We start from the raw sequence: 24,157 nt of genomic DNA, 5'->3' as shown, positions 1-24,157 counted from the left end.
CGCTGACGAGTTTGCGGACGACGCGGGCCGCGGAGTGGCGGACGTTGGGGCACGTCGAGTTATACAGGCTCACGAGCGCGGCGGCGGCGCCGGAGAAGTAGAGGCCCGGGAAGTCGACGTTTCTGGGATCGGCGGCGGCGGCGAGGGAGACGAGGGCGGGGATGGAGTGGCCGCAGGCATCGGCGGCGGCGGCGAGACGCCAGGCGTCGGGATGGGGGGTGCTGCGGAGGCGGGCCGAGAGGTGGAGGGTGTCGCCGGGCTGGACGCCGGCGCCGGCGAGGGTGGCGCCGGGGGACAGCTGGCGGCCGCAGTGGAGGAGCCGGAGGTCGGAGCGCGGCACGCCGGTGGCGCGCTCCACGCGGCCGTGCACCGCCGCCACCGTCTCCGACGCCGGCGCGCGCACGACCACCGTCCCCTGCGATAGCGTCCGCACGAAGATCTGAATCACGCGGCGGCCACCGCCGCCGCCGTCCTCATCGTCGGGCTCGGAGGTCCGACGGCCGTCGCGGCGACGGAGATGGCAGCCGCGGCGGATCGCGATGCCGTCGAGCAGCCTGCGGAGGTCGGCGGCGGCCGCCTGCTGACACGCGTCGAAGAAGACTGGCATCGGCGGTGTAGAGATTCTTCTTCTTATTATTATTATTATTATTATATGAAGGCAGCAGATACTGCTACTATGGTCGGTTTTGTTGGGTTTTGGTGCGGTTTATGTAAGTTTCGAATTTTTGTACTACCGGGAGTCAAAGCGGATACTATTATAAAATTCTATCGGATTCGAATTTGGGATTCGGATTCGAGAACACCGTCGGATTGGAATCTGAATTTGATTTCAAATCTATTAAATATAAAAAAATATAAATATTAATTTCTAATCACTTAAATTTGTAGAATATAACAAATTATTTCAAATGATATCAGAGCAGAAGGTTCTGAGTTCGAGACACACCAGCTGTTCCGACATAATTATTTCTTTAATTATTTCTTTCTCCTCCCTCACGTTGATTTTTTCAATTTTTTCCGCTAAATGATTGAGAATAGAAAAATAATTTGGTACTTAGTGTTATAAATAATAAAAAAATATCAATAAAGGATATAGGTGTCATTAGCAAGTTAAAGGGTAACTTAATATTGAGAGTATTTTAGTAATTAAAAATTACCAAATTTAAAGAAGGTTTTAATTGATATCCCTTCCCCAAATCTAGACATTAATTTCGTATTAATTTACTCATTAATTGAAGTAGTTTTAGAATTATAATTTAGACATTATTTTTATATTAATATTCAACTTTTTTAAAAAAAATTGGTAAATATTCAAAGTCAATATATTTAATAGGGAAAACTTCAAAACCCTCATGTGGTTTCGTCGTTTCTCACTTTGTCCCCCTGTGGTTTAAAATGTATCAATTTACCCCCCCGTGGTTTCTTTTTTCTCTTTTTCTTATCAATTCATTATTTTTTTTTCTTAAATCAGTAATAAAGTTAAAATTAAAAGGTACTAAAGTGATTATTTGATAAATCTACATGGGTATCTGAAGTTTTTTGAATATAATTTAATGAAATATTAACGAAAAAGCTACCGAAAAAATAAAAACGAAACCACAGGGAGACAATTTGATACATTTTAAACCACAGGAGGGCAAAGTGAGAAACTACGAAACCACAAGGGGGGTTTTTGAAGTTTTCCCTATTTTATATGATTAAGAAATTTTAGAATCCCTTTAATTTAGACATTAATTTTGTATTACTATTTAAAAAAATTTGAACGTTGGTTAAATATTTAAATTCAATATATTTAATATCTTTAAGACATTAATTTTTTATGACTGTTTAAAAAATTTGAAAGTGGGTAAACATTTAAATTTAACATATTTAATATGATTAAAAAATTTTAGACTTCCTCTAATTTAGATATTAATTTTGTAACAATATTTTAAAATTTGAATGTAGTTAAATATTTGATTCAATAGGAATATAGGGTATAATTCAATTTAGTTCATAATAGAATTGTACGGGCTATGTTAATTCAAATTTTAATAGATAAAATTGATCTTTTAAAACTAATGAGATCATGTATTATAATTTAAAATATAAATGGAAAATAAATTTGAAGTTTAAAACCTAAAGTATATAGAAATCTCCAATAAGTCTAAACAATATAGTGTAATTTAACTCGCGACTAAATAAATCTTAGACTAGACAGTTTAAATTTTAAGCTTATAATAAATCTCCACCATAGAGTTTTAATAGAGTAAACAAAATTAGGACGGTAAATAAATTAAATAAATCTATATAGAGCAAATCTAGAGTATTTATATATTTTACCAATTTGATCTGTCTAATTAATATGATCTATTAAGTTGGTTTTGATTTTTACCTTTAATTTTTTTAAAAAAAAAAATTTAGTCAATTTTTGAAATTTTAGTCCCTTACCTTTTAGTTTGCAATTAGTTTTCGAACTATTATTTATTTGAAGGAAAAACTTCAAAACCCCCCATGTGGTTCGTACTTTTTCATTTTAGTACCATGTAGTTTAAAGTGTATCAAGTTAGTACCATGTGGTTTCGCACTTTCTCACTTTAGTACCCTGTGGTTTAAAGTGTATCAAGTTAGAATACTCTGTGGTTTTATTTTTGTATCAAGTTAGTATCCTGTGGTTTTACTTTTGTATTAAGTTAGTTCCCTGTGGTTTTTAAACCACAGGGTACTAAAGTGAGAAAGTGCGAAATCATATGGTACTAAAGTGAGAAAGTGCGAAATCACAGGATACTAGCTTGATACCCTTTAAACCACAGGGTACTAAAGTGAAAAAGTGCAAAACCACGTGGTACTAACTCGATACACTTTAAACCACATGTTACTAAAGTGAGAAAAAGTGAAACCACAAGCGGGAGTTTCCTTCCTAAAATTATTTCCTCAATTCTACATGAAATTTTTTTTGTCAAATCTACATCTACGCAATGTAAATAAACCCTTTCAAAAGAATAAGTTAGAACTCAAAAAAATAAATTGGGACTCTTCATCACCTAGCCCATTCCAAAACCGCAGCTAACATCTCCTCAATGATCTGAAAGGGAGTCACAGGATCACTTCTCAGTGTATATAAAGTTTTTTGAAAAGAAGTATCAAGTAATTCCAAAGCAGTTTCGGAATGCATGATGATAGACTAAAGATGATCATATTAATAAAATTTATTTGCCTGTTTGGTCTCCTTTATTATCAGCATTTATATTTGGTCTCTTAATCGATGATTTCTTAACACCGAAAGTGTGGGGTGATTAACAGTAGATTCTTGAGTCTGTTGGAAGCCATAAACCTATAATCCTGATTTCAAAAAAAAAAAAAAATTTCAAACAAATTTAATCTCTACCATGAATGACCACTCGCCTTAGAAACACCTACGGTGGGGCCGGCTCGTTCGCGACAGATGTCATAATCTAATCAGAATTATATTTCTATCTACGGACTATTCTTACACTGTTGGTTAGTATTCGGCTTTCATACTAATTATAATGACCCGATCCACTAACAATAATAACTCGTTAAACCCAAATCATCACCACAAAATATTTAAGCACAATTATAGTTATTATTATTATTATTATTATTATTAGGATGCTAGGCCTAGGGATGCAAACGGGGCGGATTTTGGGCGGGAGCCCCGCCCCGCCTCCCGCCCCGAATCCATGACGGGTTGAAACTAGTTATTCCATAATCCGCCCCGCCTTATAACCCGCCTCCCGACGGCGCCCCGAATCTGCTCCGCCAAATAGTATTTGTTTTATAAATTATAATATTATTAATATTTTATAAATATAAATCAATAAAATTTTTAATATTAATTGATAATATTATGAAGTTATATATAATTAATAATATCAACTATAAAAATCAAAAATATCAATCACAACTCGCAACAAAATTCAAAAATTTTAAATACATACATATGGAAAAATTTTAAAGACATACATTCGGGGCGGATTCGGAGCGGATCAAAAATTTTTCCTTTTCCTGCCCCGAATCCGCCACGGATCATAAAAATTGCCTTGTTTCCTGCCTCGAATCCATTTATTTCCTCCCGTTTACTGCGGGGCGGGAGCTCCACCACCCCGGATCCATTTGCATCCCTAGCTAGACCTCTCATAATCAAATTATAATTATTTTTTCATATGTTGGGACTATTGGAGTGTTACAGATTTTAGTTAGAAAATGTTATCCAAATATGAACCCCACTATGACGGATTTAAATTGGAACTCAAAATTTATATTTATAATTCAAATTAAAGTTCAAAGTCAAACTGCAAAACTAAATTCAAATATCAAACTTATATAATAATTTAAATTTAAATTATAAATTTAATAATTAAATTTTTAATTCATATTTAATTTAAATTTAAATTATAATAATTCTAAAATTAAATGTAGATTAATATTTGAGTCTAACTAATTTTAGTAAAAATAAGAAGTTTTCTTTCTTAATCTCTTCCCGTTTTGGAGCGATTCGAGTTCTCTCGAGTGTAAATTGAAATGTCAATCTCTCAAACCAAACACTAATAATAGAAATAAATTATTGGGATTTTTATTTCGAGCCTCGTATCGTTCAAACCAAACATACCGTTACTTATGATTTTTAATCTCAAACTTTAGTTTACTGTAATTTTTGACTCGAACTTTTTATATTATTATCATTGAATCCTATAACTTAATTTCGGTTTCTACCATTGATGTGTCGTCAACGTGAAAGTAATGGAATAGTATTGTGATCAATAACACAGTAACGATACATTTATATTTTCATAATTACATTACTCTACATTTGTTGCATCCATGCTAATGCTAGGGGGGGGGGGGGGGGGGGGGATGTATTAGATGCAAGATGCAGGTTTTACATTGCCATTGGAAGTCCCTCTAACATTAACACAAGTAGTAGTCGACACTTTCTCTTCTTGATCGTGTCCATCTCTGCTGCCATTGTAGTCCAGACTGATGTCGCTGAGCTCGACTCCTTCACACGGCCTGGCGTCGCTGCAGACCATCTTGATCGCCTCCGGCGACGCAGACGTACCTCTGATGTTGCGAAATATTACACGATCGATCTTCACCTGAGACGGAGCCTAAAGTAGAACAGAACGAACGTACATAACTTATCTAAACTATAAACCATTTTGAATCAGCTACCTAATGTTTCAAAATTTTGATTTGAATCAGTCAACAATACTTTAACTTCAAAATTTAGAGATAATATCTAATATACCCCTCAAAACTTCTGAAATGCTCTGTTATTTAAAAATAACTCTGCTATTAATATCCATTAAGTCTTCTCGGATTAAACCCGGANCTGAAAAAATATTTAAAATAATTTGAAATGTCAAAAATATAGTTTTAATATTAAACTTCTATGAGAGATAAATAAGAAGGTCGAAAACATTTCAGAGGTATATAAGTAATTGTCCCAACTTCAGGAATAAAATTTAAGCTAATTATTATTTATGTTAATGAATTTATAGTTGCAAAGAGTACTTAAAGTAAAAAAATGCATTCAAATTTGTGTAGTTGACTGATTCAAATTGAATAAATTGAAAGGGTGGACAGTAAAATCAAAATTTCGAAAGATCAGTTGCTGTTGAAATCGCAGATAAGAGAAGGCGAAAAACAAGAGGTGTAGAGTAGGATGTTACTGTTTGGGAACAAGTAGAAAATGGGCAGTATTTTTGGTCTATGATGATGGGGTTGTACACATTGTTCATGACAATGTCTTCGAAATGGAAGTCGGAGGCCGACGACGGCGACGGCGCCGACTGCCATGTCTTTATTCTGAGCCCGTTCGTCGTGCCGGTGAGAGTGCAGTTCCTGACGGTGAGGCCGACNATCGCCTCCGGCGACGCAGACGTACCTCTGATGTTGCGAAATGTTACACGATCGATCTTCACCTGAGACGGAGTCTAAAGCACAACAGAACGAATGTACATAACTTATCTAAACTATAAACCATTTTGAATCAGCTACTTAAGGTTTTAAAATTTTAATTTGAATCAGTCAACAATACTTTAACTTCAAAATTTAGAGATAATATCTAATATACCCCTCAAAACTTCTGAAATGCTCTGTTATTTAAAAATAACTCTGCTATTAATATCCATTAAGTCTTCTCGGATTAAACCCGGATTAAATTTCTAACAGACCTAAAAGGAAGTCCAAATACCTCTTTTGCCTCTAACTTAAGAGGAAATAAGAAAAATCGGTGATGATAGAAGAGTATATTTGAAATGATAAAATAGTAATTTTATAAAAATAACTGTTGTTCCTAGCTAACCGTTCACTAACCGAATTTAACTCTGGGAAAATATTTAAAATAATTTGAAACGTCAAAAATATATTTTTAATATTAGACTTCTAAGAGAGAGAGGTAAATAAGAAAATCGAAAACTTTTCCAAAATATATAAATAATTGCTCCAAATTCAGGAATAAAATTTAAGCTAATTATTATCTATTTTAATGAATTTATAGTTGCGAAAATGCATTCAAATTTGAAGTCGAAATGTAGTTGACTAATTCGAATCGAATAAATTGAAAGGTGGGATAGTAAAATCAAAATTTCGAAAGATCAGTTACTGTTGAAATCGCCAATAAAAGAAGGCGAAAAGCAAGAGGTGTAGAGTTGGATGTTACTGTTTGGGAACAAGCAGAAAATGGGCAGTATTTCTGGTCTATGATGATGGGGTTGTACACATTGTTCATGACAATGTCTTCGAAATGGAAGTCGGAGGCCGACGACGGCGACGGCGCCGACTGCCATGTCTTTATTCTGAGCCCGTTCGTCGTGCCGGTGAGAGTGCAGTTCCTGACGGTGAGGCCGACGACGTCCTTCTCGCCCGGATACTTCCCTAAGCTTCCGACGCTGATCCCGTGGCCCGGCCCGCAGAACACGTCGGAGATGGTCACGTTGACGCTCCCGGGGCCGACCGACACGCAGTCGTCCCCTGTGCCGATGACGGAGTTTGTTATGCGGACATCAGTCGAGTCGCCAATGTGGATGCCGTCCGTGTTCGGGCTGTCGCCCGGCGCGCTGATCTTGATCGAGTCGAGTGCGAAGTTGCTCGACGAGAAGATGTTCATGTGGAAGAATTTGCTGTCCACCGAGGAAATGCCACTGACCGTCGCGTCCGTGACAAAGCTGAACACTAAGGACTACGTCCAACTGCAACAGTTAGAACTATCACTTTACAACTATATATTCTCGGCTGACGGTCACTTACCATAGGCAGGAGTCTGCAGTGGGACTGCTTAGGGCAGTCGTTGTGAGGCCAAGCCGAAGCCCCTCGACCGTCGAGCCTGCCACCGCCGGAGACAAGTAGGCCGGTGATGTACTGGAACTCGATCCAGTTCTTCGAGTACGCGTCGAGATCGGTCGAGGCTAGTAGCTGGCCTCTCAGTTGCACCACCATGAACCCCTTGCATGGCCCTTTGAACATCAACGGTCCGACCACGTAGGCGCCTTCAGGGATTATAAGGCCCGGCTTCCCCTCCGCCGCGCATGCAGCGTTCCACGCCACTTGAAATGCCTTCAAAAAAAAAAAAGGAAAGAAACTAGTCATTGATCGTCCGCGACGCTAAACAAGTTTGTCTATGTGATGAAAAGTTCGAAAGAATATATATATATATATATAGAGAGAGAGAGAGAGTAGTAGAGCTACTATACTATCGGATGTGTAGAAAATCTGGTGCTTCCGACTTTTTGGCTCTTAGATCAAGATCATTTCTAACATTTGGATTAATATTATTATCCAGTGGAGACCACTCAACTCTAAGGGGGACTGCAATCTTCTCAACCATAAAATTCTTGATCCAAAGGTCAAAAAGTCGGAAGCATCAAATTCTTGGTTCCGATAGCTCTACACTATATATATATATACATATATATATATATATATAGAGAGAGAGAGAGTTGGACTGGGCTACTATTAGTAGCAAAATTCTATTGTTATATATATATAGAATTAGACTGGAATACTATTAATAGTAAAACGCTCTTTTTGCTATCAAGTTTTTAATCATTGGATGAAAAATTATAGGGTCAGGATGATATTAGTCGGTTAGAGATGAGTGGTCCCCCTAGGGTTGAGTGGTCCCTACTGGGTTATAGTATTTAATCCAATGGTTAGAAATAATGAAAAGAATTGATCCAAAGGCTAAAAAACTGGTAGCAACAATAAAATTTTGCTACTAATAGTAGCCCAGTCCAACTCTCTCTCTCNATTCTCGGGCTGACGGTCACTTACCATAGGCAGAAGCCTGCAGTGGGACTGCTTAGGGCACTGGTTGTGAGGCCAAGCCGAAGCCCCTTGACCGTCGAGCCTGCCACCGCCGGAGACGAGGAGGCCGGTGATGTACTGGAACTCGATCCAGTTCTTCGAGTACGCGTTGAGATCGGTCGAGGCTAGTAGCTGGCCTCTCAGTTGCACCACCATGAAACCCTTGCACGGCCCTTTGAACATCAACGGGCCGACCGCATAGGCGCCCTCCGGAATCGCAAGGCCCGGTTTCCCCTCCGCCGCGCACGCGGCGTTCCACGCCGCTTGAAATGCCTTCAAAACAAAACGAAAGAAACTAGTCATCAATCGTATCGTGCGCGATGCTAAACAAGTTTGTCTATGTGATGAAAGTTGGAAAGAAAATATATATAGAGACTAGAGAGAGAGAGAGAGTAGAGCGATAATGATATCGGAAGCATAGCGGATCTAATACTTTCGACTTTTTGACCCTTAAATTAACCCTTTTGATCATTTCTAATCTTTGGATTAATCTATTACCCTGTGGGGACTCCTCAACCCTAAGAATACTATTCAATTCTGGGGGGGCGCAATCATCCCAATCGTAGAATTCTTAATTCAAGGGTCAAAAAGTCGAAAGTATCAAATCAAATCCCCTTATACTTCCGATAGTATAGTAACTCTACATTATATATATATATATATATGCACTTAACCCTCCTGGAAACTTATGCCATCAGTACTTAACCTTTTCCGTTAGCGTGCCCTCTAATTCTGTCAAATATTCATTTTTAACAATAATGATTTTATCGTTGTAACCCTCTTACGTATTTCTAATCGATCAAGGAGGGTTAAGGTTTTTTTTCCAAAATTATATAAAACAAGAATCATCATCATAGCACTGCTTACCTGCGTGCTGTCGGTTACGCCGTCTGCTACCGCACCGAAATCCTTCACATTGAACTGCAGGCTCGAGTCCTGTGAGTTCGCAGCCAATGCAAGCAAAAGCAGCGAGCAGACTGCGAAAATGTTGTTGTATCCACAACCCATCTGTAATCAATAATCAGAATGCTGTCTTCTCTTCAAATTGGATGTCTGTCTTAATCTGCTACACCTCTGTCAGCTATCAGTTTTGCAGGCTTTTATAGAAGGAAGGAATTGGAGACTTGTTTGTACCCAAACTTCTTCTGTTATTTTTTGGGTGTGTTTGCTATACAAAAACACTGCCTATGTTTGGAAATGTTCTAAATATTGCATTATAAGTTAACTACTTTCACTCAGCCAATTACCAGAAAGAGGTTAAATTAGCAACTTAATTGTAGAGCAGCTTATTTTATGTAGGGTGTTAGCTGCAAATTGTTTTAATCTGTTTATGAGTTTCTCAAGCAATGAAAGGCAAAATTAAGTAAATTGCAGATACGGTGGTCGGAGCGGGGCACGCCGTCGTCATCGTCGGGTTCGGAGGTCGGACAACGTCGCAGAGACGGAGAAGGCAGCCGCAGCGGAGCGCTATGCCGTCCAGCCGCCGGCGGAGGTCGGCGACGGCCGCCTGCTGACAGGCGTCGGAGAAGACTGGCATCGGCGATACGATAGAGGGAATATTAATGATGACTGCTGCATCCCGCGGTTTCGTTGGTTTTGTTGGGTTTTGGTGGGATTTATATAAGTTTCGAATTTTTGTACTTCTAGCTAGTCTAGGGACTAGGGAGTGGAAGTTGGATTTGGATTAGAATTCCAAGTCGGGTCGGATTCAGATTTTGATTTTGTGAAAATTCAACCCGTTAGCAATAATTACTTATTGGATCCAATATGTTTAAGTCCAGTTCCATCTGCAAACAATTCTTATACTTTCGGTTAGTGTTCGCCTTTCATACCAATTATAACGATCCGATCCGCTAACAATAATAATTCATTGCATCCAAACCAGCAGCACAAAATATTTAAATTTATTATTATTATTATTATTATTATTATGATGGTGCAAGGCTTCTCATAATCAAATTGTAATTATTTTTTATATGTTGTAGGATTATTTGGGTGTTACAGATTTTAGTTAGAAATATTATGCGAATATGAACCCGACTAAGACGGTTTTAAAATCTGATCGTCTGATTTTGGAGTACGATTGGCTCGAAATAGGTGCTGAAATCGGAATAGAAATGAAAACGGATTGGAATCGAAAACGGCATGCTGAAAACATTTTATTTGTTTGGTCCATAAAATGAATCGGGATTGGCATCATATTCAAATTAAAAGATAAATATACTACACAAATTCTTCATCAAAATTGGATTTAAATTTGAACTCAAATTTTATATTTATAATTTAAATTAAAGTTCAAAGTCAAACTGTAAAACTAAATTCAAATATCAAACTTATATAAGAATTTAAATTTAAATTATAAATTTAATAATTGAATTTTTAATTCATATTTAATTTAAATTTAAAGTTATAGTGATTCTAAAATTAAATATAAATTAATATTTGAGTCTAAATAATTTTAGTAAATATAAGGAGTTTTCTTTCTTAATCTCTTCCCGTTTTGGAGCAATTCGAATTCCCTCGAGTGTAAATCGGAATGTCAATCCTTTAAACCAAACACTAACAATAGAAATAAATTATTCGGATTTTTATTTCAAGCCGCGTATCCTTCGAACCAAACATGCCCTTAGTTATGATTTTTATTCAGCTAAATTATAGTTTTGATTCTCAAACATTAATTTAGTTTTGATTCTCAAACATTAATTTACTATAATTTTTTACTCGAATTTTCAATATTATTATCAAAGTAGAGCTATTATGTTATTGAAAGCATAGAGGATCTAGTACTTCTGTCCTAGATCAGCTCTTTTAATTATTTCTAATCTTTGGATTAATACTATTATCCTGTGGTGATCACTCAACCCTAGAGATACTACTCAACCCTAGGAGGGACCACAATCATTCCCACCGTACAATTCTTAATCCAATGGTCAAAAAATCGAAAACATCAAATTTTCTATACTTTTGATAGCATAGAAGCTTTACTGTCACGCCCGGGTACCAGCGGAAGCATATCCGGCACGTGCACAGACCCGCCATACACCTGCAGTATATAAGGCGTCTACAAGAAGCAAGTCGATAGGAAGTAAAACAAGAGAGTCCTATCCTGATATCAGAGCAAAGTGCAAGTCGATATACCACGAGTATCCAATCCAAGTCAAAATACAAAGAGTATACAATCCATGATCTCAGCAAAAAGGAGAAGTAACACTACTATAATCTCAACCCCGAAAGTAAATATACATCACGGGTATACAAAAAGAAGGTACAATGGTAGTCTCTCTATACATAAGGACATCACCCTCGGCCGTAGCCCGAGTAGCAAGGTGATTGACTAGCACGCTCCTAGTAGTCCCTAGCTAGGCGCGACTCCCTTGCCACGATCCCTAGCCTCTCCTGTANCGTCTACTCGAACGTCGATAATGGAGAAAATCGAGTCGTTTACCTTCTCAAGCTTCCAACCAGCACCCCACTAGTCCAGGGCTGCGAAAACCCTTCCAAAACGCTCTCTTGCACGTGCACAAAGGCGCTGCGACGCCCGCAACCAGCGAAGAATGCGCGCGACGACGAAAACGAGCGAAATCGGCGAATTCTTTGTAGAGAGAGAAAAACCCTAGAGAGAGAGAGAGAAAATGGTGCAAGGTTGCTTCTCTGGGCTCTAGCACACTCCAGCAAGCTCCAAGAGTCGTGCTGGGATCAAATAGGTAGGTGTCAAATGTGAAATTACGAAAAAGCCCAAGCTGCCACGTTTCTGCATTGTGTACCGGTACACCATAATGGCTGTACCGGTACACCAAGCAGAAAAAGCTGATTTTCGCCTGCTCAATGCACTTTCTTGTTTCCGACATTCCGATCACTCTCAAACTTATATGTAAACATTTTTAAACCCTTTTCAATATGTGGGAGGGTTCCAAATATCATTCCTCACACTCGAATTTCGCAATTTGCAAAAATTCAGTGTATTACATTTACGCTTATTACCATTGAATCCTATATATAACTGCATTTAAATTTCTACGATTGATGTGTCGTCATCAACGTGAAAGTAATGGAATAGAGTTGTGATCAGTAACACGATAATGATACATTTACATTTTCATAATTACATTACTCTACATTTGTTGCATGCATGCTAATGCTAGATGTATTAGATGCAAGATGCAGGTTTTACATTGCCATTGGAAGTCCCTCTAACATTAACACAAGTTGTAGTCGACACTTTCTCTTCTTGATCATCTCCATCTCTGCTGCCATTGTAGTCCAGACTGATGTCGCTGAGCTCGACTCCTTCGCACGGCTCGGCGTCGCTGCAGACCATCTTGATCGCCTCCGGCGACGCAGACGTACCTCTGATGTTGCGAAATGTTACACGATTGATCTTCACCTGAGACGGAGTCTAAAGCACAACAGAACGAATGTACATAACTTATTTGAACTATGAACCATTTTGAATCAGCTGCTTAATGTTTCAAAATTTTGATTTGAATCCACTACAACAAAAACGGTATATAGCGACACTTTTAAATGTAGGTACAAAATTACCGACACTTTTAAAAAGTGTTGCTATATGTGGGGTCGCTAGGTATATAGTGACAGTTAAAGAGTGTCGCTATAAGCTAAAAAAGTGCTGCTAATTTACCAACACTTATTTAAGCATTTAGCAACCGCCGAAACTCTATCTCGTTGGCTGCGGTGGCGAAGGAGGACGACAGTAAAAGCTCTTCGTCTAGAATTTCAGTGGATTGAGTGAAGAGAGAAGAAAAAATGGTAATTGATTTTTCTTTTTTTTTTCTTTTCTGTTTGTAATCAGGCCAAATGGACTGGGTGTGGTGGATTGAGTAATCTTTTATTTTTGGTTGGATTGGGCTTTATATTTAGGCATTAGTAGAATGTGTTTTTAAGTTTTAGCATAAATGGACACTTACTCAAACAGTGATCCCAAACATGTGTCCATATAACCTAATTCTGTTGTTGTTAGTGATCAGTTAACTATACTTTAACTTCAAATTTAGAGAGAAATCTATATACCCCTCAAACTTCTAATATAACTTTAAACCATTAATAAACTCCGGTGTCTAATATCCATTTAGTTTCTAGGTTAAAAACCGTTAGATTTGCTATACACTAGAAAAGATGTCAGATATATCTCTTGCCTCTAACTGAAGAACCCAATAAGAAAAATTGGTGACAATAGTAATTATAATATTAAATTGGCGCACAATAGTGATTTCATAAGAAATAACTGGTTGTTTTAAATGTGTTCACTAAACAAAACTTAACTCTTGAAAAAATATTAAAATAATCTCTTGAAATCGCCAAAATATAGTTTATAATATTAACTTCTATGAGAGATAAATAAGAAGGTCGAGAAACTTATCAGAGGTACTATTAAGTAATTATGTCCCAAATTCGAGAATAAAAATTAAGTATATATAATTATTTATGTTTAATATGAATTTATAGTTGCAAAGAGTACTTAAAGTAAAAAAATGCCCATTACAAATTCTGTGTAGTTGACTGATTTTCAATGAATAAATTGAAAGCAGTGTGGACAGTAAATCAAATTTCGAAATGATACAGTTGCTGATTGTAAATCGCAGATAAGCAGAAGGCGGAAAAACAAGAGGTGTAGAGTTAGGATGTTTACTGTCTTTGGGAACATAGTAGAAAATGGGCAGTGATTTTTGGTCTATGATGATGAGGGTTGTAACTCTGTTCATGACAATGTCTTCGAAATGGAAAGTCGGAGGCCGACGCCGGCGATGAGCGTCCGACTGCCCATGTCTTTATTCTGACGCCGTTCGTCTGTGCCGGTGAGAGTGAGTTCCTGACCGGTGAGGCCGACCGACGTCCTTCTCGCCCGGACTCTTCTCCTAAGCTTCCGACGTGATCCAGCGTGGCCCGGCCGGCAGAACACGTCGGGAGATGGTCACATTGACCTCCACGGGCCGACCGACACGCGTCAGTCCCCGCGTGCGATGATGAGCTCGTTGATGCGGACATCGGCTCGAGTCGCCGATGTGGATGCCGTCCGTTCGGGCTGTCGCCCGGCCGCGTGATCTTGATCGAGTCGAGATGCGAAGATTGTCTCGACGAGAAGATGTTCATAGTGAAGAATTTGCTGTCTCACCGAGGAAATGCCACTCGACCGTTCGGTCTCCGGACAAAGCTCGAACACTAAGCGACTACGTCCAACTGCAAACAGTTGTAGAACTATCACTTTACAACTATATATTCTCGGGCTGACGGTCACTTACCATAGGCAGGAGTCTGCAGTGGGACTGCTTAGGGCAGTCGTTGTGAGGCCAAGCCGAAGCCCCTCGACCGTCGAGCCTGCCACCGCCGGAGACAAGTAGGCCGGTGATGTACTGGAACTCGATCCAGTTCTTCGAGTAAGCGTCGAGATCGGTCGAGGCTAGTAGCTGGCCTCTCAGTTGCACCACCATGAACCCCTTGCATGGCCCTTTGAACATCAACGGGCCGACCACGTAGGCGCCTTCAGGGATTACAAGGCCCGGCTTCCCCTCCGCCGCGCATGCAGCGTTCCACGCCGCTTGAAATGCCTTCAAAAAAAAAGGAAAGAAACTAGTCATTGATCGTCCACGACGCTAAACAAGTTTGTCTATGTGATGAAAAGTTCGAAAGAATATATATATATATAGAGAGAGAGAGAGAGTAGTAGAGCTACTATACTATCGGAAGTATAGAAAATCTGGTGCTTCCGACTTTTTGGCTCTTAGATCAAGATCATTTCTAACATTTGCATTAATATTATTATCCTGTGGGGACCACTCGGCTCTAAGGGGGACTGCAATCTTCCCAACCATAAAATTCTTGATCCAAAGGTCAAAAAGTCGGAAGCATCAAATTCTTGGTTCCAATAGCTCTACACTATATATATATATATATATATATATATATATATAGAGAGAGAGAGTTGGACTGGGCTACTATTAGTAGCAAAATTCTATTGTTACTATCAAGTTTTTAACCATTGGATGAAAAATTATAGGGTCAGAATGATATTAGTCGGTTAGAGATGAGTTGTCCCCCTAGGGTTGAGTAGTCCCTACTGGGTTATAGTATTTAATCCAATGGTTAGAAATATGAAAAGAATTGATCCAAGGGCTAAAAAACTGGTAGCAACAATGGAATNTATATATATATATATATATATATATAGTCCGGCTGCTATACTTTTATGAGTATGGAGCCAATTGTACTCATAAGTTTTTAGCCGTTAGATATACTCTTTAATCATTTTCACCCGTTACATTATACTATTCAACCAACTACCCACTCAACTTTAGGGGGCCCACTATCAATCTAACCGTAACCACTTTCATCCTAACCGCATATTTTTTCATCTGAACGGTCGAAAACTTATGAGTACAAAGGGCTCTATTCTCATATGAGTATAGTAGCCCCAGCCTATATATAGAGTCCGGCTACTATACTTTTATGAGTATAGAGCCAATTGTACTCATAAGTTTTTAGCCGTTAGATATACCTTTTAATCATTTTCACCCGTTAGATTATACTATTCAACCAACCACCCACTCAACCTTAGGGGGCCCACTATCAACCTAACCGTAACCACTTTCATCCTAACCGCATATTTTTTCATCTGAATGGTCGAAAACTTACACCATCAGTACTTAACTTTTTCCGTTAGCGTGCCCTCTAGTTCCGTCGGATATTCATTTTTAACAACATCGATTTTATCGATGTAACCCTCTTACGTATTTCTAATCGATCAAGGATGATTAAGTGCATTTAATGTAGGTTTTTTTTCAAAATTATATAAAACAAGAATCACCATCATAGCACTGCTTACCTGCGTGCTGTCGGTTACACCGTCTGCGACCGCACCGAAATCCTTCACATTGAACTGCAGGCTAGAGTCCTGCGAGTTCGCAGCCAATGCAAGCAGAAGCAGCGAGCAGACTGCGAAAATGTTGTTGTATCCACAACCCATCTGTAATCAATAATCAGAATGCTGTCTTCTCTTCAAATTGGATGTCTGTCTTAATCTGCTACACCTCTGTCAGCTATCAGTTTTGCAGGCTTTTATAGAAGGAAGGAATTGGAGACTTGTTTGTGCTCAAAACTTCTTCTGTTATTTTTTGGGTGTGTTTGCTATACAAAAACACTGCCTATGTTTGGAAATGTTCTAAATATTGCATTATAAGTTAACTACTTTCACTTGGCCAATTACCAGAGAGAGGTTAAATTAGCAACTTAATTATAGAGCAGCTTATTTTATGTAGGGTGTTAGCTGCAAATTGTTTTAATCTGTTTATGAGTTTCTCAAGCAATGAAAGGGAAAATTAAGTAAATTGCAGATACTGTGTCCTTTATTAAGGGAATTGTTCTGTTCATATAGAAAAAGCAATAGAGGGTAAAAAAAAAAAAAAAAATCGAAGTTTAGTATAACGACCCGACCTGATAGAAATAATAACTCGTTGGATAGTATAACGACCCGACCCGCTAGAAATAATAACTCGTTAGGTCTAAACCATCGGTCCAAAATACTTAAGCCCAGTTATCATTACTAGTGTGTAAAGCCTTATATATTCTAATCAGAATTATTTTTTCATCCGATGTGAGACTATAGGGGTGTTATTTTTGTTGGAAAAAATTAGTTCTCTTTCGAAATCTTTAGTCAAATATTTGTATAAACAATTTTGTTTGAAAACAACTTATCCACTGTTTTTAGAAACGTTGATTAAGAACGAAATAAATAAAAACTATAGAGAATAAAGGATTAGATGGAGCCTGTGAGTCGAGGCGTGCGATTGCACTGTCCTAGAAGCAAGATTGCCCCTCCACGTACGAGGCGCCGGCAATCACTCCTAGCGATACAACGACCTTCGTCCACCCCGTCGGCACGGCTTCAGGGTGGCGCAAGAACGAACCGTCACAGCTTTTCAGAGATCCAGCAAAACAGTGAAGAAGAAGGAGAAGAGAGAAAAGGGGAGAAACTCAGGCTAGGGTTTCTGTATGTCACCACCGTTCTAACCCAGCTACTCACCCTAGTAAATAGGAGAGCAAAAGAAGGGTTCCAACGGGAAGACCACCTTCCCGAGGTAGACCGTTGGGACTGGTTGAGTCCCGAGGTGCGACCCTTCGACTGGACCAAATCTGGACCTAATCCAGGTAAGGCCAAAAATAAAATAATAAAAGAAAAGTGTAACAAAAATAAAATGAACCGGGTTCACGCGCGCCGCCGGCCCGGCTCGTGCCGTGCGCGCGTGCATGTATTTAGACGAGAGCTCCACTCTCATCACTTCCCAAGTAGTAACAATGAGAATAAAGTAGAATATAAACCAGAGCAAGTGAGGGTCTCTTGAGCAAGTGAGGGTCTCTTTCCAATGTGGGACTAAACACCACATGAAAAGAGACCAAAGCTTGGGCTTCCAGGCAAGGCCCATTGACAGTGGGCTGCCCACAAAGTCCAAAGGCCAAATTGAAGTTTTAAAACATATGAGCATATAAAGAAGTTTTAAATCACTTGTTTTAAATCAAAATACTAACAATATTTAGTAAATAAAAAATAAGTTGCATGAAACAAAATGATACAGAATCAGAACAACCGGACAAATAAGACTGAAGTTCAGCCGGTGACTATAATGCGCCGCTTTCCCGGGAGATCACACATCCTCGAACTACTTCAACCCTAACAAACCTAACCCTCTTAATCTATTGGACATTCGCATGCTTTATTCAATTCTTACAACTATAAATTTATTAAAGTAAATAATCATCGCAAATTTTTAAGTCAAAGAACTGTTGACTAGTCGATTCCAAATGATCCATGGTTCAGATAAACTTTGTACGTTTTTATCCAAAATTAATTGGTCATCTGTGAGGTTTCCCAAACATAACACTGGGAACATGCTTAGCTGCTATTTCGCACATAGATTTTGGAAATGAGCTAGGATACTTTTAGAAGTACCAATTCCTCAATACTCCCATGTCATTTTTCGATGATGGTGCTGATGAATCAATAATCCACAGTGTTCAACATCATTTGTGCTCCTAAACTTTCTAGAAATTAATTTTTATGATTTTTTTTTAATGTTGTTTACCTAGCAATAAATACACCTTATATATGTCATTGAAATTTGTTGATTGTGAGGCCACTTGAACAGCAGATGAATAATGTTGAAAAATCATCAAATTTGTTTTCTAGAAAGTCGTCAATCATCTATTCACATGTCTCCAATAAAACCAAAATAGAATTGGTTACCAAAAAAGGAAAGCGAAAAGCGAAAAGTTTTGAGATTGAGACATATTTTTGGGATCAAGAAATATTTTTTTTATGAAAACCACATAAAAAGAAGAAAATATGATAGAGTCATGAGTTTTTGGGAGCATTAAACATCAAAAAAATATAATCCATATCTAGAGTGTGCCTGCTACTTACATTGATTATCATCTAACATAATTACTACTAAACTTAAATTATTAAGGGGCGTTTGCTTATTTAGTACCGCTGACTATTATTCAAAATTTTCAAATTTATTCTGAAACTACCAATATACGCTTCTAAACCCAATCTTACTAGTAAACCCTAGAAAAAATGGGAATATTTGAAAGAATTTTTTTAAAATCAATAAGAATATTTTGAGCCTCCAAAAGTAAATAAGATATATTTGAAGTTTTAAAGGACACATTAGATATTATCCCAATTTTTCTTTTTATTTTTTAATGCCAATGCAATCACTAGTACCTAGGAAAGATAGTATTTAGATGCATGAGATGGAAAGAAAAAAAATTAATTATTCTTTTAGGACAAAAGGGTATCTTGCTATCTAGGCTTCAAACTTGAAACCTCAAGTATCAACCGTTAGGTCTTTTGCCACCTGCTCTAGAGACAATCTGTAGTTTTGATGGAACTTCATTTCTAGAAACCATCCATTTTGACCTTCTTTTCGTTTACTCAATCAACAAACTATTGACTTTGGACTGCTTCGAAATGGATTTGTTTTTCGAGAATTTTATCCCATGGGTATTTAGTGGATCTTCTCGGTGTCTTCGTAATAGATGACAAATTAATATTTCTACTTTTAATAAACTTGATTTACAGCCATATCACAACTTCAGCGCCCATCCTAGTCGATCCAAAGTTCAAGTCATTTCCAGTATTATAGAATTTTAACGTCTTTAGTATGCTCTGATCTTTAGAACAATGCTCCTATACGCCAACAAATCTTAACCCTTGAATTTTTTAAATGAACAGTAGCGATGCATTGTTTTAAAGGGGGTGGCCAGCTCTTGTTGCCATCGGTACTGGTCACCCCCTTACCAAGGGCAAAGTACTGTTCTCATTACGCGGAGTTAGCACCAAGGGCGTTTTGGTAAATTCCCATCCTCATAATGTCCCAATTTTTGTAAATCTAGAACAATCCATCTTTCTCCATTTTCATCGTCCAATATTCTATTTTTGTAAATTCCCCATCCACAGCATCCCATCTTCTTCCAAACCAAACCCCTGTCCATTTTGCTTCCATCTTTCAAGTAATAGTTAATCTATACCTATAATTTTTCCTCTCAATATTGTGGTGCTACGACGTTGATTTTGGAGTTCTGCCGACATCGATGGCGGCAAAGATCTCAGGGAGGAATCGGCAACGAATGTTAGATGATCAAAGCTAAAATTCAATTCGAAAGAATGCAATTTATCAATATTTTAACTTTTGAACATGGATAGCCGACCCAAATTAAAGTTGACATGTTCGAGTTACGATAATTTGATTGGATAGCTCAATCAGTGTAATATTAACCCAACTAATTAAATTTTTATTTTATCAAAAATACTCTATATCAAAATAGGTGGTAAAGTAAAATTTTTAAGGAACAATATGGCGGCAAAGTGAAAAATACGGTAAATTTTGCCTGGGCACAAAATAAATTTTTAAAACCATGGAGTGTCAAAGTAAAAAATGAACTAAACCATAAAAAAGCTAGAAATTTATCCAAAATGTTTTAGAGTTAATATATTATATATGATCAAAATTAGCTTCTATTTAGACATAAATTATAAAAGTCAATTTGATCTAATAGGTGCAGGTCAAGATTACGCCTGTATTTATACATAAATATATATTCTTTTGAGAGAAAAATTAAAAATTAAATTCCAAATGAGCCATGCGTGGTGATCCGATGATCCAAGTCAAATAGACTTAATGTGTTATTTAAATTTAAACAAGGTAAAAACCATTTTAAAGATAATTTGAAATAATAATAGCTCAAATTAAATTCAAAATTTATAATTTAAAGTTAATTTTCAAACATAGAAACTTTTAGTTTAAATAATTAATAAAATTTATTTTTTAACTAAAATATAAATTAAAATCTGAATATAAAATTTATTTTTGATCAATATTTTTGAACTTTAATACTGTTTTCACTGTCGTCCATCGAATAAACAATTTGAATTTAATTTAAAAAATAGAAACCTTTTTTAAAAAAAATAAATAACAAAAGTTGGGTTTATAAGTACAACATAACTTACAATTTAAAATAGATTAATATTTTTGAACTTTCATGTTATTTTAATATTGAATTAACAATTTGAATTGAAATATACTACTCATTTAAATATAAATTTTTTCTTTCTGAAAATTAGAATTAAATTTAAATTTAATGTATATAATTATAAAGTTTAAGCTCAAATTAAATTTTAAATTCAATTTTATGAAGGTTTGTTACTTGTCAGATTAGCCACTATGTAATTTGATAAGTAACAATATTAAATAAGGAAAAAATTTTTGTTTAGAGTTTATCAAATTTGGTAATTGACTAGTATTTATTTTTCAATATTATNTATATATATAATAGTGAGATTACCTCCAATGTAAAAAATAATAATAATAATTTTTGTTTAAAAAATATTGAGGAGGTAAGCATACTTTTTATTTAAAGTTACTCTTTCCAACTGCTGCAATTGGAACTGCGGCCAATTTGGACGTAGTTCGAACTGCTGCAGTTGGGCCTCCTCCTACAGTTCCTATTGTAGCAGTTGGAGTTAAATATATCAAACCAAACACCAAATTTGTATTTACATGCAATTACAACTGCATTGTAATTACAACTATATGCAACCAAACGGCCCTTTATTGTTGATGATATGACAATAATTAAGATATTACATCACTGTCATTGAATGCTCCTACAATAAATGTTCCCACCTCCATTCTACAGCATTGGAGGATCAGAGTCCCAAAGAGTTTTTATTTTTTTTTTTCTTACGAATTTTAAAAGTATCAAAATAACTGCATTTGGTTAAGGTTCTAACTTACATTGATGAGAACTGATCGTATCTTGGCTAAGGGTTTTATAATTGGTATCCGAGATCCCAGACTAAAACCTAATTACTTGACATTTCTAGCTTAGTTTCGTTTTTACAAAATGAACGAAACTGATAGTTTGTTACATCTCTCTCTCTCTCTCTCTCTCTCTCTCTCTCTCTCTCTCAAAAAAACAAAAAGTAAAAATAAAAATAACATCTATGAGTCCCTAACCAATGGTTACAAAAATCACCACACCAACTACAAGAGGAGAGAAAATTTAGGCATCCAAGAAGAGAAAAATGTGGGTACATGACAAGAGGACATCCTATGAATAGTAAAACCAAACATAAAAAAAAAAAAGAGAAAATAACAATACACCAAAAGAGTGCACCCCTTAACAACACCAGTTGAGAAACTCCCCTCTCTCACCAACTATAAAAAGAAACCCAAAAATGGTGGAGGGTCTCCATCAGCTATTTCTCTTGTGGTTTCATGAATTGGAGCTTGAAGAAGGCCATGAGAGAAATGGCATTGCCTTTCTTGGCATTCTTGTTGTTGCTTCTGCTTCTGCCCATTTGTAATGTTGATGCAACTCAGGCTAACAATGTTTTCAATGTAAGAGATTTCGGAGCCGTCGCCGATGGCGAATCGGATAGTTCTCAGGTAAGCAAATTGCAAATTTTGGCTGAAGTTTCAATCTTCAATGCTAGAATGTAGTTTTTTGTGTTTTTAAGAAAATTCCATATAAAATTTTGAGCCAAAAGTTTGGTTCAAATTATAGCTCATATGATAGTAACTAATAGAATGATTCGTGCGATGCCCTAGAGTTTATATATTGCAGCTAGCTTTTTCCCACAGCAGAAGCTCGAGACTGTTTATAATCAGATATATATAATTCCTACCTCCCGAAATGAAGAAGCGACTTTAAAACATCTTGCTAAACATGTCATAACTCCATTGATTACAAAATGTTGTTTTTGAATTTTGATTCAAACCATTTTGTAAGGAAGGCCTTACTTGGAGCATGGGAGAAGGCATGCACACAAGAGGGGAGACCTAGGGTTTATGTTCCAAAGGGGGTGTACATGGTCAAGCCATTGGTGTTCAAGGGGCCATGCAAGGGTCATGTGGTGGTGGTGCAAATCAAGGGGGTGTTGAAGGCCCCAAAGGAGTTGAGCCTCTTCAATGATGAGCAGTGGATCAAGTTTGAGCAAATTGATGGGCTGCTCCTCACAGGGGGTGGTATGTTTGATGGGCAAGGTGCAGCAGCCTGGCCTCAAAACAAGTGCCCTCAAAAGAAAGACTGCAAGACTCTCCCCATTGTAAGATTTGCCTGGCTTCTTAAACCCCCATCTTTCTGTTATTACCCTTCAATTTTTTTTTTAGAAAAAACTTCAAATATCATTCCTGTGATTTCGCACTTTCTCACTTCAATACCCTGTGATTTAAAGTATATCACTTTCGTACTCTGTAAAAAAAACGCTCATGCCCCAATTCACTCCAAATGGAGCGGTAAGTTAAAATTAACCCATCCCAAATCCACCCCAATCCAACAATAAGTGAAGTGGAAGTTAGGGGAACCCATCCCAAATCCACCCCAATCCAACAAAATTAACCCATCCCAAATCCACCCCAATCCACCCCAATCCCAAATCCACCCATCCCAAATCCACCCCAAATCCACCCCAATCCAACAATAAGTGAAGTGGAAGTTAGGGGGACCCCTCCCACCCCAGATCCGTCAAGTTTGCATCCATAAACTCACATATGTAAACAACAACAACAACAATAACAACAACAGCAAATAACCCAAAATCAATCTCTTTTTTACAATAATTTTTCTTCATATTCCTTCTTGAGAATTTTTTTTTAAAAAAAAAACTACCTCACAAGGAGAACTAACTAACAAAACCCTAACCCTACCTCTGTTTCAACATGATCCAGTCCATAAAATTTGGGCATGTGACAAATGCAACCATCAGGAGCCTCACATCCTTGAACAGCAAATTCTTCCACATGATCATCTTCAAGTGCAGCAACATCAACCTGCACCACATCCAGATCAAAGCCCCAGAAAACAGCCCCAACACCGACGGCATCCACATCGGCGGATCGACGAGGGTCGCCATCAGAAACTCGAACATCGCAACCGGCGACGACTGCGTCTCGGTCGGCCCGGGCAACCGGAACATCTCGATATCCAAAGTGTTCTGCGGCCCGGGCCACGGCATAAGCGTGGGGAGCCTCGGGAAGTACGCGGGCGAGGAAGACGTCTCCGGGCTCCGCGTGAGGAACTGCACCCTGACGGGCACCACAAACGGTGTCCGGATCAAGACGTGGCAGAGCTCGCCGCGCAGCTCCGCCTCGAACTTCATGTTCGAGGACATCTTGATGCGGGACGTGCGCAATCCCATCATCATTGATCAGAAGTACTGTCCTTACGAATCTTGCGACGCGACGGTGAGACTAGATTCTTTTTCGGACACACACACACACACACACACACACACATATATATATATATATATATATATATATATATATATATA

At 37.7% G+C, this 24,157-nt stretch overlaps 2 protein-coding genes and 1 pseudogene across 2 annotated transcripts in view; 1 reads left to right on the top strand and 2 right to left on the bottom strand.

Annotated features, from left to right (window-relative positions):
• Positions 1 to 682, bottom strand: part of LOC109725219 (E3 ubiquitin-protein ligase UPL5-like) — an 8,440-nt gene extending 7,758 nt beyond the window's left edge. Inside the window, exon 1 of the mRNA XM_020254319.1 lies at positions 8 to 682. Within this exon, the coding sequence (XP_020109908.1) occupies positions 8 to 607 (600 nt within the window). The 5' untranslated portion in view covers positions 608 to 682. The remainder of the gene's footprint in view (positions 1 to 7) is intronic.
• LOC109725217 lies at positions 12,458 to 16,288 on the bottom strand (annotated as a pseudogene).
• Positions 22,040 to 24,157, top strand: part of LOC109724574 (exopolygalacturonase-like) — a 3,079-nt gene continuing 961 nt past the window's right edge. The window contains exons 1-3 of the mRNA XM_020253432.1: positions 22,040 to 22,271; positions 22,619 to 22,930; positions 23,553 to 24,068. Coding sequence (XP_020109021.1) covers positions 22,101 to 22,271; positions 22,619 to 22,930; positions 23,553 to 24,068 — 999 coding nt within the window. The 5' untranslated portion in view covers positions 22,040 to 22,100. The remainder of the gene's footprint in view (positions 22,272 to 22,618; positions 22,931 to 23,552; positions 24,069 to 24,157) is intronic.

This window comes from Ananas comosus, linkage group 19 (genome assembly GCF_001540865.1).
Source record: "Ananas comosus cultivar F153 linkage group 19, ASM154086v1, whole genome shotgun sequence".
Taxonomy (NCBI): Eukaryota; Viridiplantae; Streptophyta; class Magnoliopsida; order Poales; family Bromeliaceae; genus Ananas; species Ananas comosus.
This window is presented reverse-complemented; position numbering and strand designations above follow the sequence as displayed.